General features: G+C 38.9%; 1 protein-coding gene across 1 annotated transcript in view; it reads left to right on the forward strand.

Moving 5' to 3' along the window:
• The window catches only part of GNAI2 (G protein subunit alpha i2), a 143,167-nt gene that overhangs the window by 66,435 nt on the left and 61,402 nt on the right, over window positions 1–15,330 (forward strand). Inside the window, exons 2-3 of the mRNA XM_063291986.1 lie at window positions 5,925–5,967; window positions 12,390–12,531. Coding sequence (XP_063148056.1) covers window positions 5,925–5,967; window positions 12,390–12,531 — 185 coding nt within the window. The remainder of the gene's footprint in view (window positions 1–5,924; window positions 5,968–12,389; window positions 12,532–15,330) is intronic.

Genomic DNA, 15,330 nt, shown 5'->3' on the forward strand with positions numbered 1-15,330 from the left:
GTGCTGCTTGTGATTGGAGACTGAAATGCCAAATCTGGAATCATGAAAGAGGAAAATGTAGTTGGATTGTATGGCTTAGGAAATTGAAATGAAGCAGGAGACTGACTTAACAATTTCTGCCACTCCAGTGATTTCTTCACAGCTAACATTATCTTCAAACAACCAGTATTAGACCTTTATATATGGACATCACCAGATGGAGTATATAAAAATCAAATTGACTATATTATTTCTAAAAGGAGGTGGAGGAGTTCATTTAAAGCATTAAAGATATGCCCAGGGGCTGACTGTGGAACATGTGCAAGGTCCACCTTAAGCTAAAGAAGAAGAAAGCCAGTCAGTTTCCATGATATGCTCTTAAACATATACCCACCATTTTCAAGGGGAATATCAGAAATCGCTTTGAAGTCCTGAACCTCATTGATAGAGAACCAGAGGAATTATGTAATGAACTTAAAGAAATTAAGAATGAAGGTGAAAAGAGACTGCCAAAATGAAGAAGGCAAACTGGATGACTGTCAGAATGCAGTCTGACTCCGACATGGAGGAGGGGGAGTTGACCATTGGGAATATCCAGAGTGGGAAAATTGAAGCAGAGAATGACTCAGCAAGGCGGGAAGATCTAGAGCCACTGATTGGTGGGAATCAAGGGGCAGAGTCGTCACTGCCTATGAGTGCAAGAGAAAGGAGAGCTGAAAAGCACACCAAGCAGAAGGAAGCCCGATTGGCCCTTGACAAAAAATGGCAGGAAGGAGACAAAATAAAAAGGTGCCAGCACAGGGAACAAGTTGCCGGAGACAACCGTTCATTGGGACCTTCGCTGGGAAGGGAAGGGAAGCTTTGGATCTTTCTTCTTAAAGCATTGAATTATAGAACTTAACAGATCTTGTGCCAACCCAAGAAGCTGTTTGTGCTCTGTCATAGTTTTCATTGAAGAGCTTATGGTATCTAGGAAAATAAGAGGAGGCAACCATCTCACACACAGAATTCCAAACAAATTCAATACAGTCAACCTAAATTTATTTATTTTCCCCATAACAACAACCCTGTGAGGTGAGTTAGGCTGAGAGAGAGTGACTGGCCCAAGGCCACCCAGCCGGCTAATTAGACTAGTTAATTATTTCAGCCTTGAATAAGCTCTTGGGATTCAGCACAAGTGCAGGAAGGATGGTTGGAGAGATCATCTGGGCCTTCTGCTTGGTTGTTCATAGGTAGGTCCTCCTTGTTCCTTCTTGTTTCTCCTCCCTCTTTTTTCTAAGCAATTATCCTCTGTGCAGAATGCAGGGAATAAGGGAAAACCAGACTCTTTGGGAGACTCCTGGTTTGTGTAGTATTCCATGCTGTCCTCAGTCTAGCCAGAAATTATCTAGGGTTGAAACCCACCTTCCCAGTGATCTGTGGTGGAATTATAAAGGCACGGTTTGGGTTTTACTAGATGTACTTTTTTATATAAATAGGATTGCATAGGAGAGACTTTTGAGGAAAACAAAAGATGAAATCCATCTATTCATGCACCTCAGCATGGGATCAATTTATCAGATGCTCAGAGAACATAGTTGTGCCATACCAAAAGTAGAGGTTTGACATATGTCTCCCCCTTAAATCTAGTTTTGGCAGGGTTTGTTTTACAGAACACCAGGATTAAATGGATGACTGTGCAGGTGGGTTCACACTTAACCTATAAACCTGTAGACAACAAAAAGTGTAGATAGATAATAATAAAGACCTCTGTGAAATATAGGTAGTCCTTGGGATATGACCATTTATTCAGTGACTGTTCAAAGCTCTAGCCATTGCAGTGTTCCAGTGGTCATGTGATCTCAAGGCGGGTGCTCAGTGCCTGGTTTGCGGTTACGATGTCGCAGCAAGCCACAGTCGTGATCGTGATTTCTGATGTTCTCTGCCAGTTTCCACAGCCAAAGTCAATGGGGAAGCCAGCAGGAAGTCAGAAGTTGCGGTCACATGAGGTCCTTGCTTAATGACCCACATGGTCCTCACTTAACGATGGCAACTGGGACTGCTGGAATAGCCGTTGCCAAGCAACAAAGTCACCTGATGTTGCAAGTTATGACCATGTCGGTTAGCAACAGCAATTCCAGTCCCAATGATTTGTTCTCTCTTTTTTAAGATGCATTTTTAAAATTAATCGTTGGCTTCTTCCTGATGTTGCTTCAGTTGTCTCTTATGGTAGGGAGAAGCAAGCAAGGAAATAAATAACTGGGCCGCAGGATCCCAGCATCCATTTGTGTTCATGCTTTGAATAATGTATATTGGCTACTAGTGAATTAATCAGAGGACTGATGAAAAGGTAATGACAAAAAGGAGACTTCATGAGGTAATAGCAAATCCTGGACTTGAGATGTACGAGTTACAGTACAGATATTTCACCAAAGCTTTTCTTCCCAGTATTTCGGACTGGCAATATTTAGTGGTATAACATTTTCATGAATCACAGTGTTAAAAATTACTTGTGCCCTGCAGGTTGATGGTAAAGAAAGAATTTTCCTGCTAGTCTCACGTTAACAGCTACTTTGCTTTGTTCTACTGTTCTTTTTCCTGTCTATAGTTTCCTAGTGGAAACAGCTACTATCCAAGAGTCTTGGTGAAAAAGTCAGACTAGTAAATTGTGGAAATAAAAGGTTAACTTTAAGGTAGGAGAGAGTAAAACTGTTTCTTTATAAGTTTTTGGGTTATGGGCCATTTTGACTTGCACTCATCTGCTTTGAAAAAAAGTGTTATCTTGTGGGCAACTTCTGTCATTCTCTTGCGGTCAGGAAATTCACTACTCAGTTGTATTGGTTGCGTCTTCATATTATTCCTGCTTGGTCAGCCATGAATAACTGGCTCTTAACACCTGGAAGTTTACCTTTGCTGATTATATTGCAGTATTGCTTGTTGGTTGCACTGTGCTTGGCTCAAAGCAGATTATGCCTGAAAATTCTCTGATTGGAATAAGTTTCAGACGTCACTGTTCTCTTTCTTAAAAGAATGGTTAGCCAAATGAGAACACTGCATTCTGCTGAAGACTGCATACATAATCTCTGTCAGTAAGCAATTCCTTAGACAATGCAGTCGATATAACATACCAGTTAAAGTTTAATGGTTTCACCACCCCAAAATATTTGAGTGGCCACTTACATTAAAGGAGCATAAGAGAAATTAATGAGGTCTCTTGGGAGCTATTAGCATTGGTAATTAAACAGAGCTTCCACTTTCAGAGGCCACGTAGCTTTGAATATAACTTGTAGGAAGATGAACAGGTAGGAGGAATGCTTTTTGCTTTGTGTCTAGGTTTCCTGGAGATACCTGTCCACCCACTTTAGTTGGCTGATTGGATGAAACTTGAAATCTCATTTAGTTGGGCTTTTATTTTCTGTGCTTTCCATTTTCAGCATATGTGGTAGGAACTTGTTTTAGTGCGGTTTGCTCCTTAGGATTGAATAAAAATGCTACAGTACCCATACTTTGGAGATGAATGATGTAGAGCTACAAAGGGAAAATTAAAGTGAATATTATGTCTGATCCTTGGCAACATAGTAAAGCTGAACATGTGCAATATGAATTGTGAATCCAAAGCTGTTGAATTAGTTTATTCTAATGTACTTGGTTTTGTACATCCTTCCACTAGGTCTTATACGTGTTTGAATATGTTGCCATAAAGCTAAATTAAATAAATATAATTAAATATAAACTAAAACTCAGTGAAACCAGGGCTTGTTCCTTTGATCCTCAAATTATAACATAGCTTTGTTTACATGACTATCTTTGATTCACATTAATCATGCTGTAGTTACGTTGATGCTAGGAAGTCATACACTTTGTGAGCATGTTTATATCATTTATGGCCACATTAAAAAAGCCCACGTTGCTTCTGTTGCTTTAGAAAACATTTCTTAATCAGCAGTCCTAAGGGTAATAGAAAAAATAGAAATATTTCTTTGCCATAGTTAGATTTTGTTACTTAGTGACAGTGTTCACTAATAAGCATGTTTAGCACATCAGGCTTTGAATTCAATTCAGTTAAAGTTATGGGCTTGATATTCTCCTTAATATTCCAATGTCATAAAGCAAATTTTATGATGAGGCTAGTGATCCTAAGGTTCATTTTTGTCACACTTATTGGCCTAAAAGTATCATTATAATCTTTTAGTGTCATAATAATTAAAATATTAGGGGTATTTCAGCCATATTTCAAATGTAAAATATTAAATTAATGGCAGTCACAGTAACTCAGGAAGGAACTAATGGAGTATGTATACTTTCCTACAGCAGTTCATCTGGTAATACTACCTGAGAAGATAACTATGTTATCAGATTATTGCTATTGAAATTTCTGTTACCCATTACAGTTCTTAGGCATGCCTTCCTATATACCCATAAAAAATTAAGAGTGTTATTCTATACCTATCAGAAAAACCGTAATCCCATTTTGTTAAAAATGTTGGGAAAATAGCATTTGCTTGAGGAATGCTTTAATAATAATCCCTCTTTTTCTTTCAGTGAACCCAAGGCTAATCTGAACCATAAACTCCCCACTTTTGATTTCTCTATGCTTTATGGCTAGGCTGCAGCTGCTTAAATTGCCTGAATGCTTTTTCTTGGGTTTGAGATCTTCCAGCTCTAAGCCTGTTTTCATGGCTGAATGTTAACTTCCAGGAACAATGCACATAGTATAGTTGTGCACTGGTCCTTTTTACTTCATGTGCTAATGAGTACTGGAACTAATTGTCTTTAACAAACTATTGTGATTTGTTTGGGCTTTAACTAGCAAGTATGAGTGACTAAAAAGAAGCAGCTTGACTTGCATTTGGAATCAAACTAGAAACGTTCCCAATGAAATTGAGAATATGTATATTCTTGCCAACTGGCCATTTTGGTTCACATGTAGATAAGTCTTCATGGATTTAGCTCTACTGCATGTGTCAAAATGGGGCTGTTAATTCTAGTGAAACCATTGTGCCCAAAGCTGAAATTTGTTGCCAGTCCCCTTATATACTATTGCTATCACATTCAGAAGTAATTAATAGCAAATAGACCAGCTGGATAATTTTCCTATATGAAAGGCCAGAACTGAGTGAAATTTTGTGAAGCTTCAAACAGCTGGTCATTTGTAGATACCAGCTTGCAGATCTGAACTTGTTAGTGAATGTGTTAATAAGATGCACAGTTAAGAAGATACCTCTTCTGATTAATATGGTGTATCTGTAGTATGAAGCCCCTCCTCCCCCAAGAAAGCTGTAATTGCACTCATACATACAAATGTATTTCCTGTGCCAGAAAAATAGATCTCCCTGGAAAATCTCACATACTTTTTATAGGCAAAATCAGACATGGCAGAGGTTATTAGTCCAGCTACCTTCTCAAGACTGCTGAATAGAGCCAGATTAATATCTTGAACAGACCTATGAAGCTTCCTTTTCTGTGATAAAGGTTTTTGAGAAACAGATACGCTGTAATAGGGATTTTTCAGATATAATTGAACAAATATTGGCTAAGGGAAAAATAATTTGAACTGGAAATAAATGGAAGTAGTGGCATAGATGTTTAGATCCGTTATCAATATATTTTTAGAATTAGTTAATTTTTTTTAAAAAAAATTATGTTTATTTTCTCTGGGAATGCTAGAATAATAATTGGATATATTACTTCTAGGGTCACTCAAATACTCAAATAACTTGTACAGTGCAAAATATACTTGTACACTTGGAAATATTCCAAGGTATTCATAATTTTAGCAGTGGTATTAAATAATCCAAATCTCAGATTTCTAAAGTTATGCAATGGGAAGATTTTGGTTATTGCAACAAAGGGAATTACACTGATAAATGTTACCCTTACTCATATTATTAACATTTTAATTTATATAGCACAAATGCTAGTATCAAAGCCCATTTCTGATGTTCTTTTTTTTTTTTTATCTACAGGTGCAGGAGAATCTGGGAAGAGCACAATTGTAAAACAGATGAAGTAAGCATTGTTTTTTATTCAAAAATTACAGTAATCTTCTGTGCCATGTTACATCACTTTTTCTGTGTTCTTTATTCTTAAACATTATATATATATGACGAACTATATTAAAAACTCATATTTTATATAAGAACTAATTGTAATTTTACATATAATGAAAAGGGATAAACAATAGGAGAGCTTCTGTAAGACTTACGTAGTTGAGGGAGTTATTTCATGAGCACTTCACTTGTAGTGCTGAAGATAATAGAGAAGACCTTCTAACATATAATCAAACATTTGGATGGCTAGAGGCCATCTAGCTCAACCTTATGGTCAATGTAAGATCCACTAATGCATTTCTAACTGATGACCATCCAGCCTCTGTGTGAAAATCTCTAGTGCAGGAGAACTGTGACAGCCTGTTCCACTGGCTGACAGCTCATATACTCAGATGTTCTTTCTGATGTCTAACCTGAAGCTCTTTCTTTGTGGTTTACCCATTGGTTCTGATCCTGCCCTCTGGGGCAATAGAGAATAAATCCACTCCCTCTTCCATGTAACAGCCCACATATAATGGAAGACTCCTGTCATATTCCCTCTTGGCCACCTTTTCTAAGGGCTAAACATACCAGATCCTTTAACTATTCCTTCTAGGACTTAGTTTCCAGATCCTTCACCATCTTGTTCCAATCTGTCATTGGTCTTTTTGAACTGTGGTGCAAAGTACTCCAAAGGGTATCTGGCCAGGTCAAAGTAAACTCTTGTTAGTGTATTGTAGGATGGAATTTACCTTTTGAGCACATTTGCTGGCTCATGTTTAACTTGTGGCCGATGAAGGCATCAAGGTCTTTTTCACACGTATTACTGCCAAGCCAGATCTCCCCCAACCTATATTTATGCCTTACATTTTTCTTACTCAGATGCAGAACTTTACCTTTCTCCCAGTTAAATTCTATCCTGTTCATTTCAGCCCACCACTCAAGCCTGTCCAAATCTTCTGAATCTTTCTCTTTCATCTAAAGTATCAGCCACTCTTCCAGCTTTGTGTTACCTGCAAAGTGTTCCTTCAATTCCCTCATCCTAGTTGTTGATAAAAAATTGAATTTGAACAGCACAGGGCACAGGCAGAGCTTTGTGGCACTTCTCTTGATACTTCCCTCCAAGCTGAATTGGAGCCTTTAATTAGCACTCTTTGGAATTGATGGTTCAGCCAGCTTTGTCTCCATCTAACAGGAGTAGCATCTATCTCATATGTTACCGTTTTATGAAGGCAAATATTATGCAGCATTAAGCCAAAGGCTTTGCTGAGGTCTAGATACACTATTTATATGGTATTCCCCTGATTTACTAAGCTAGTAACTCTATCAGAGAAGGAATTAAGGTTAGTTTGGCATGGTTTGCTTGTTTGTGACAAACCTATTCTGGCTCCCCTTAATTATAGCATACCTACCCAAATGCTCATAAACATGCTGCTTGTTTGAAGACCTTGCCCAGTATAGATGGTAAGCTGACAGGTCTGTAATTTCTCAAGTGCTTCTTCCCCTTTTTGGAAATAGGGATGATGTTTGTTGTCCCCCCAGTCTTCACCAGTCCTCCAGGAATTGTCAAAGATCACTGAGAGTTGCTCCGTGATCAGTGCTATATTTCCTTTAGTATCCTGGAATGTAATCCATCCTGACTTAGATACTTGAATTTCACTTCAATTAGCTATTGTTTCTTATTCCCTTCTTCTTGTCTGTCCTAAGCTGCAGCTTCTTACTTCCCCCAGTGGCATAGCTCATGATCAGCTAAAGCTCCATTTTCCTTTAGCTTTCCTTTTGTTTCTAACATACCCAAGCATCATGCATCTAACATTCCTCCTCCTTCTCCTCTCTGACAGATGCCTAGAATAGTTTTCATAGTGGCTCTGTATGTGTTACTTACAGTGTTACCAAGGAGGGACTAGGTTACCCTAAACAGGGCACCAGTTGTCTCTCTGTGGAGGTGATATTCATGGGAAAATAACTATGTTTTACTTCCCACATCACCACAAGGTAATATTAAGAAAGCCTCTTCTCCATGCTTGGTCAGGGACACTCTTCATTTTCCTTCAGTGGTTCTCTAGACATCTCTTACGCTATTTCATCATTGGAGGTCCACTGAAAACCAGGTGGCTCTCTGGAATCCCCATGCATAGAGAGTTCACACTGACAGAATCTGATCCAAGGCCATTGCCACTCTCTTATTTCAAGTGGTGACTAAAGCCAGTCAAGTGGTGACTAAAGCCAGTCAAATAGGTCCTGTCTCTCTGTGGGGAGGTACAGTACCAAAGGGCACCAGAGCCAACAAGGAGAGGTCTGTCCATGGTGGCCATGAACTCCAACCTCCTTTTATTGTTGTAAGCTGCTCAGAGTCACTTGCTGAGATGGGCAGTTATAGAAATCAAATAAGGAAACAAACGAACTCCCAGGTTCCCTCTAAATCCATGCCCAAGGATGGCAGGTTGAAATCCCCCAGGACCATGATCCTGGGGATCTCTACCACCAACCCAGCCATGGACTCGAGCTGCTTTGATGTGGAGGTTGCTGTGCAGTAGAAAGGCTGGTACACAAGCAACAGCCCTCTTGATCCATACAGCGCGAGCTCACAAACAGGGCATCACACACAAAGATCTGAAGGGCAATGCCCCTGACAGATAACTAGGTTTCTTGAATTGCCACACCTTTACCGTCACCTTGGGCTTGTGGCTAGTGCCACACATAAAACCTGTACAGGTACGTCTCTGAGATGGGACACTCCTACACCCCAGTCCCAATCAGGTTTCAGTAATGCAAACAAGGTCAGCCCTCTCACCCACAATTAGATCATGGATGAGGCAAGTTTTCTTACAAACTTGACTATGCAAGATTTCTGGAGCTCAAACTTTGGGGCAGAGCGCAGGGGGTTGGAAGGTGACATTGATATGAAACATTAAGGTTGCCTTTTCCAAGGGCATTCCACCCCCGAATTCCTGCCATGTCTTCCTCTGCTCATCACGGCTATAATAGTCTCACTTGCCCTCTCTTCTGTTTACCCCAATCTCCTGACTCTATGTGCTCTACTGCCAAGCCAAAGGGCCCAACAGACCACCCAACCTTCTAGTCATATCATCAGTGTTCTGGTACTGCCTTGGGGATACCTCCGCCTTGCCCTCAGTATCCCTTAGCTCACGCTACTAGCTTATAGAGCTAGAGCATGTACATTGCTAGGAAAGGTTACAACACTTGAGTGATTGAGGTAAAAAAGGATTGTCCAAAAAGCTGAATGGTGGGAGATCTGAGAAATAGTCCTCCACTTAGGTAAACAATGAAATTAAGTGCCAGATGATGGCTGCCATCTAGAATGGCTTTAGAAGAAGATTAGACAAAATGGTGAAATGTGTGAGGTATAATTAATTTAATTTCTCTTAACTCTGATGGCTATATAATATCTGCATTGATAATATATGTTGCTATTCTAGTTACTAGGAAATTTAAATGGAATATGTTAATATCCTGCAGTCCTGCTGGTGTACTTTCTGTAGACATGAGGTTGGCCATTGTGGGAATGGAATGTTGAAGTAGTTAAGAGCTGTGAAGTTCAAAGCTTTATGTTTGTGTGCAGCGTAATGTTTGTGAAAACAGCTTTCTCTGTCTTACTGTTTTATGTGCAGATATTCCTATCTGATTGTTTGTTAGATTGAGATTTAAATAATATGGCCAGTAGGAGCCTTTCTGTTTTCCTGATAGTTGATTATTGAATTCTTGCCTCTGTCTAAATTGACAAGCAGCTGGTCTGTTTTTCAGCTGCTGCACATTTCAAAATCTTCCTAATAGCAGTGTAGCTGAAGTAAATTGCAAGTCAATTTTATCTGTGTTATAAGGAAAATATGTCATGGAACCGAACATGAATTCTATCCACTGTTGTTTGAACACATTCTGAGTTTCAAGCCTGCACTTGTATATGATTGTCATAGATAACTTTTGCCTAATTAGAGAATAGTATTCTTTCAATTATGTCAACAAGAATAAATGCAAAAATATCAGTGAAAGCTATCAAATCCATGAACAAATATATAGAATGAAGTGATATTAAACTACAGCTTAAACTGCCATGAGTCCTGGTAGATTTGGTGGTATAGAAATTAAGTAACTAAGACAGGACACCCTGGAGAAGATGATGATGCTAGGGAAAATGGAAGGCAAAAGGAAGAGGGGCTGACCAAGGGCAAGATGGATAGATATTCTAGAGGTGACGGACTCGTCCCTGGGGGAGCTGGGGGTGTTGACGACTGACAGGAAGCTCGGGCGTGGGCTGGTCCATGAAGTCGAGTCGAAAGCGACTGAACAAATAAACAACAACTAACTGAATATATAAATCAAAGGAGAAAATAAAATATCAATAAGGCAGTATGAGTAGTAGAAGAAGCAGTCTGCGGAATTATACTAATCTTTAGAATTAAGAAGGAAGTAGAGAGGAAAAATGTAAAACAACTGGATTCATAAATAAATGAAAATTCTCTCATACAGGTAAAACAGGGAACGAAAGAAAGAGGAATTGGAAAATAATATCCAGATGGTAGATGAGGAAGGGCAGGATTGAGGATTAGCTGAATTGGTTCTGGTTCTTTTTTCTCCTTAATGTTTGATGTTCTTTCCAAATTGGAGTAATTGTGCTTTATCAAAGGCAATTAAAATAATAGCTGTTCTCTTGCTGTACGTTAGCCAGAGGCTTAATACATTAAAAACAACAACACCAAAATTTGTTTTTGACACTTGAGAGCCACAAAGTTGTCCTGATGTCATATCATCATCAGTGAATATTTCCATTTTTCCTTCATTTTTGAGGTTTTCTGGCTTTTTTACTTCATAAATATGCTAAACATTTAAAAGTTAGTCCCCTGTATTGTTTTCTGCCAGAAACCAGTGGAAAATTATGTTGCTGATATTTGGTAATTTGTTACTGAATCTCTGAGGGCTTCTGGGACTCAAAAAATAGATTTGAGGGCTGATGTGAGCCACAAGAGCTTTAAAGTGTAATACTTGCTATGCTATTGTATTAATATGGTATAGTTCTATCACACAGTAAGCTTTACTTGACTCCAGTTTCATTTTTACTATACCAAATTACAGGGAAAAGTGGTTATCAGCACCCACCCACTGGAATTTAGAAACTAAAGCAAAACAGTGTTCTGAAGTGTGTATTTATCATGTTGTGGAACATGCATACTTACAGTGATTGACTGATTGATTGATTGGATTTATAGGGCTACCCAACTCAAATAATATGGCTCCAGGTGGTGCACAACAAAAACAAACAATATACCCTCTAAAATAACCACACAACATTAAAATAGCTGTCCAAAATAAAATATAAAATGACAACTGAACATGATATTTAAACAACCAAAAGGGGACTCAACTCAACTAGATCCAAATGCCAAGGAAAAAGCCAGATCTTCATGGCTTTTCTAAAGGCAAACAGAGTTGGAGCCTGTTGTATATTTTGGGGGGTGGGAATGGGGGAGATCATTCCAGAGGGCAAGCACACTTCCTAGGTGCAATGAGGCAAGGTTTGAAAGAGGGAGCGTGGTCTTCCCATGGAAGCATGTAGAGCAAGCAAATGTTCACTGGAGAAGGTGGTCCCTCAAGTAACCTGGTCTTATGTCACGTAGGGCTTTAAAGGTGATAACCAGCACCTTATATGGAACCTGGAACCCTTTGGGAGCCAGTGCAGCTTGTGAAGTGGTGTCACATAAGCATACCAAGTTGCACCCAAAACTACCCACACCACTACATTCTGGATCAACTGAAGCTTCCAGATGTAGAGTAGTAGTCCCATGTAAAGTGTGTTGCAATAGTCTAATCAGGAGGTGACTAAGGCCTGCCAGCCAAGGAATAGCCACAACTGGTGCACAAATACAGTTGTGCAAAGGCCCACCAGCCCCAGATGTGAGAGGTGAGTCCAGAAGGACCCCCAGATTTCACACCAAGTCTGAATGGGGCAGTGTCACCCTGTCCAGAACCAAAGATGGGAACACTCCGGTTCCTGGATCTGGGGGACCCAGAAGCCATAACTGCTCAGTCTTGGCAGGGTGGAGCTTAAATTGTTCTTCCCCATCCAGACTCTCACAGCCTCCAGATACTGGGACAGAACCTCAACAGCTTCACTTGGACAGCAGGGGCAGAAATGTTCAACAGGGTATCATCAGCATATTGTTGATACCTCCTTGTTCCTAGTCTCATGTGTTTGTGGCTAATATTCTTATCCCTAATTGCTGGCCAATGCAAGATTGGGTGAAAGCAGAATGCAAACTCATTTCATATTAGTGACATTACATCTTTGAAAACATTCTTAGTATTTTATAGGAAACAATGTTAAATCCTTAGTAGATACATGATAATGCTAATTTTTGGAATCTTTCCTGTTCTATTCCTTTCCAGGATTATTCATGAGGATGGATACTCAGAAGAGGAATGCCGACAGTACAAAGCAGTGGTTTACAGCAACACCATTCAATCCATCATGGCAATCATCAAGGCTATGGGTAACCTGCAGATTGACTTTGGGGATCCTTCTAGAGCAGTGAGTTTTCATTCTTACTTCTCATTGTTTATTAACTCCCTCAGTGGGCATCACATTTTTCTTGTCTGAAATCCTGAGTATTATTCATCCAGTTCTGAAAAATAGTGCTTGTTTTCTTTTTATGTTTGTTGAATATGGAGAACTTGTAAACATCTGTACTCAGCTAGTACAACACAAAATGAGAAGAGGGAACTAGTGACTTTTGGTATCTTTTAAATGTATATTTTTACATAAATCACCATTTCAGTTTAAAAACAATGGACTACAGATTTTTTTCCACAAAATCAGTTATTTTGTTGTTTATTCGTTTAGTCGCTTCCGACTCTTTGTGACTTCATGGACCAGCCCACGCCAGAGCTTCCTGTCGGTCGTCAACACCCCCAGCTCCCCCAGGGACGAGTCCGTCACCTCTAGAATATCATCCATCCACCTTGCCCTTGGTCGGCCCCTCTTCCTTTTGCCTTCCACTCTCCCTAGCATCAGCATCTTCTCCAGGGTGTCCTGTCTTCTCATGATGTGGCCAAAGTATTTCAGTTTTGCCTTTAATATCATTCCCTCAAGTGAGCAGTCTGGCTTTATTTCCTGGAAGATGGACTGGTTTGATCTTCTTGCAGTCCAAGGCACTCTCAGAATTTTCCTCCAACACCACAGCTCAAAAGCATCTATCTTCCTTCTCTCAGCCTTCCTTATGGTCCAGCTCTCGCAGCCGTATGTTACTACGGGGAACACCATTGCTTTAACTATGCGGGCCTTTGTTGTCAGTGTGATGTCTCTGCTCTTAACTATTTTATCGAGATTTGTCATTGCTCTTCTCCCAAGGATTAAGCGTCTTCTGATTTCCTGACTGCAGTCAGCATCTGCATTAATCTTCGCACCTAGAAATACAAAGTCTTTCACTGCTTCTACATTTTCTCCCTCTATTTGCCAGTTATCAATCAAGCTGATTGCCATAATCTTGGTTTTTTTGAGGTTTAGCTGCAAGCCAGCTTTTGCACTTTCTTCGTTCACCTTCATCATAAGGCTCCTCAGTTCCTCTTCTCTTTCAGCCATCAAAGTGGTATCTTGTTTGGGAGGGAAGCAGGGAATTATTTAGTAGTTTTATAGCAAAGACATGTCAAGAATCCTAGCCACTCAATGCCACAAAGTGGCAACAACCACGCCCCACCCACCCTCCTTTTTTTGGATGCTTCTGTCCAAGCTGGATTCTTTAGGCCTGCAGGAAATAGCTCTGAGTTATGAACAGTTCTTTCCTGGTTGCTGTTGCACTCAAGATTGTGTTGTGCAAAATTGGTGATGCTGTTTGCTTAGTGACTGTGAAGTGGCTTTTGTGCAACTATTTCAAACTTAACAATTCCTTTGAAAGGGGTATTTACAGTGTCAAAGTCAGCCAACATTTTTGGACATCTAATGCAATATTTGCTCAAGTTTTACTCCCTCTAGGAGATCTTTCAAAACTAAGACCATGTCATCCTCAAAGGTCTTGATTTATAAGTTTCTTTTTTAATCTTAACTCCAGTGATTCTCACATCTTGTCTTACGTTTCTATTCAGTACCTCAAGAACTATAATAAACAAAAGTGGAGACAGCGGGTATTCTTGTCTTGTCCCTTTTTGAATTTCACAAGGTTTTGTTAAGTCTCCATTAACAATTATTTGTGCCTTCTGTGAAGTATAAATTGATTTTATCCATTTAATAACATTATCTCCAACATTCATACGTTCCAGAACGCTAAACAAGAAAATCGAATTCAAACTGTCAAAGGCCTTCTCTGCATCTGAGAATATCAGTGCAGCTTGTTTTTCATTTGTTGCTCTGAGTATTCGAAAACATCCAAAACACTTCTGATATTATCTCATAATTTCCTTTTAGGTAAAAACCTGCATTGATCTTCATGAATAAAGTCCTTTAAAATTGTTTTCAACCTTTCAGCCAAAATTGTGTTAAACAATTTATAGTCATTATGCAATAAAGATATTAGACAATAATTTTCTGTTAAAGTCAAATCTTGTTCCTCGTTACGTATTAATGATATATTAGCCTCTTTCCAGCTATCAGGAATCTTTCCATTCTGTAAAATAATATTCATCATTTGTAAAAAGCTCATCCTCAAAAAGATTTATAATAAGAAGCCGGCAATAGCTTTACACACTTCCCTTATTTTTACAGGTCCATTCAAACTTTGTCTCTGATTCTCTGTAATCTTCGGTAAATTCTGTTATAAATATTTATCTACTTTTTCTGAAGAAATTTCTTGACCTTTATATAAAGGAGAATAATACTGATGAAACACTTTTCCCATATTTGCGTTATCTGTTATTATAGTATTTCCTTCTTGGAACTTTAATACCACTTTCTTCTTTTCACAATTATATGCCAACCATTTCCCCGGTTATTTGCAAATTCAATATTTCTTTGTTTTGCATAATTCATCTTTACTTTCGTCTCTCTCAACATAAATAGTTGCCTCTGTAAAAACTTCCTTTGATGAATAAAAATTGTTATCCCTTGGGATTTTTAAAATTCTTTTTTTTAATCTCATCCAAAATCATTGGTATTTTCTCTTGCCTTTTCTTTTTAAGCTCACTGTTACATTGTATAAATTATCCCTTACAAAAGCTTTACTTGCATCCCATACCATTCTTACTTCTGTGCCTTTATTAAGATTATTCTCAAAATATTATTTTAACTTCTTTTTGCAATCCTCCATTACCATTTCCTTTTGTAGCAACATCTCATTCAATATCCACCTAAAAGAACCATTTTCCTTTTAAAATTTAAAGTTACTGGATTGTGATCTGA

Source organism: Candoia aspera, chromosome 2, assembly GCF_035149785.1.
Source record: "Candoia aspera isolate rCanAsp1 chromosome 2, rCanAsp1.hap2, whole genome shotgun sequence".
Taxonomy (NCBI): domain Eukaryota; kingdom Metazoa; phylum Chordata; class Lepidosauria; order Squamata; family Boidae; genus Candoia; species Candoia aspera.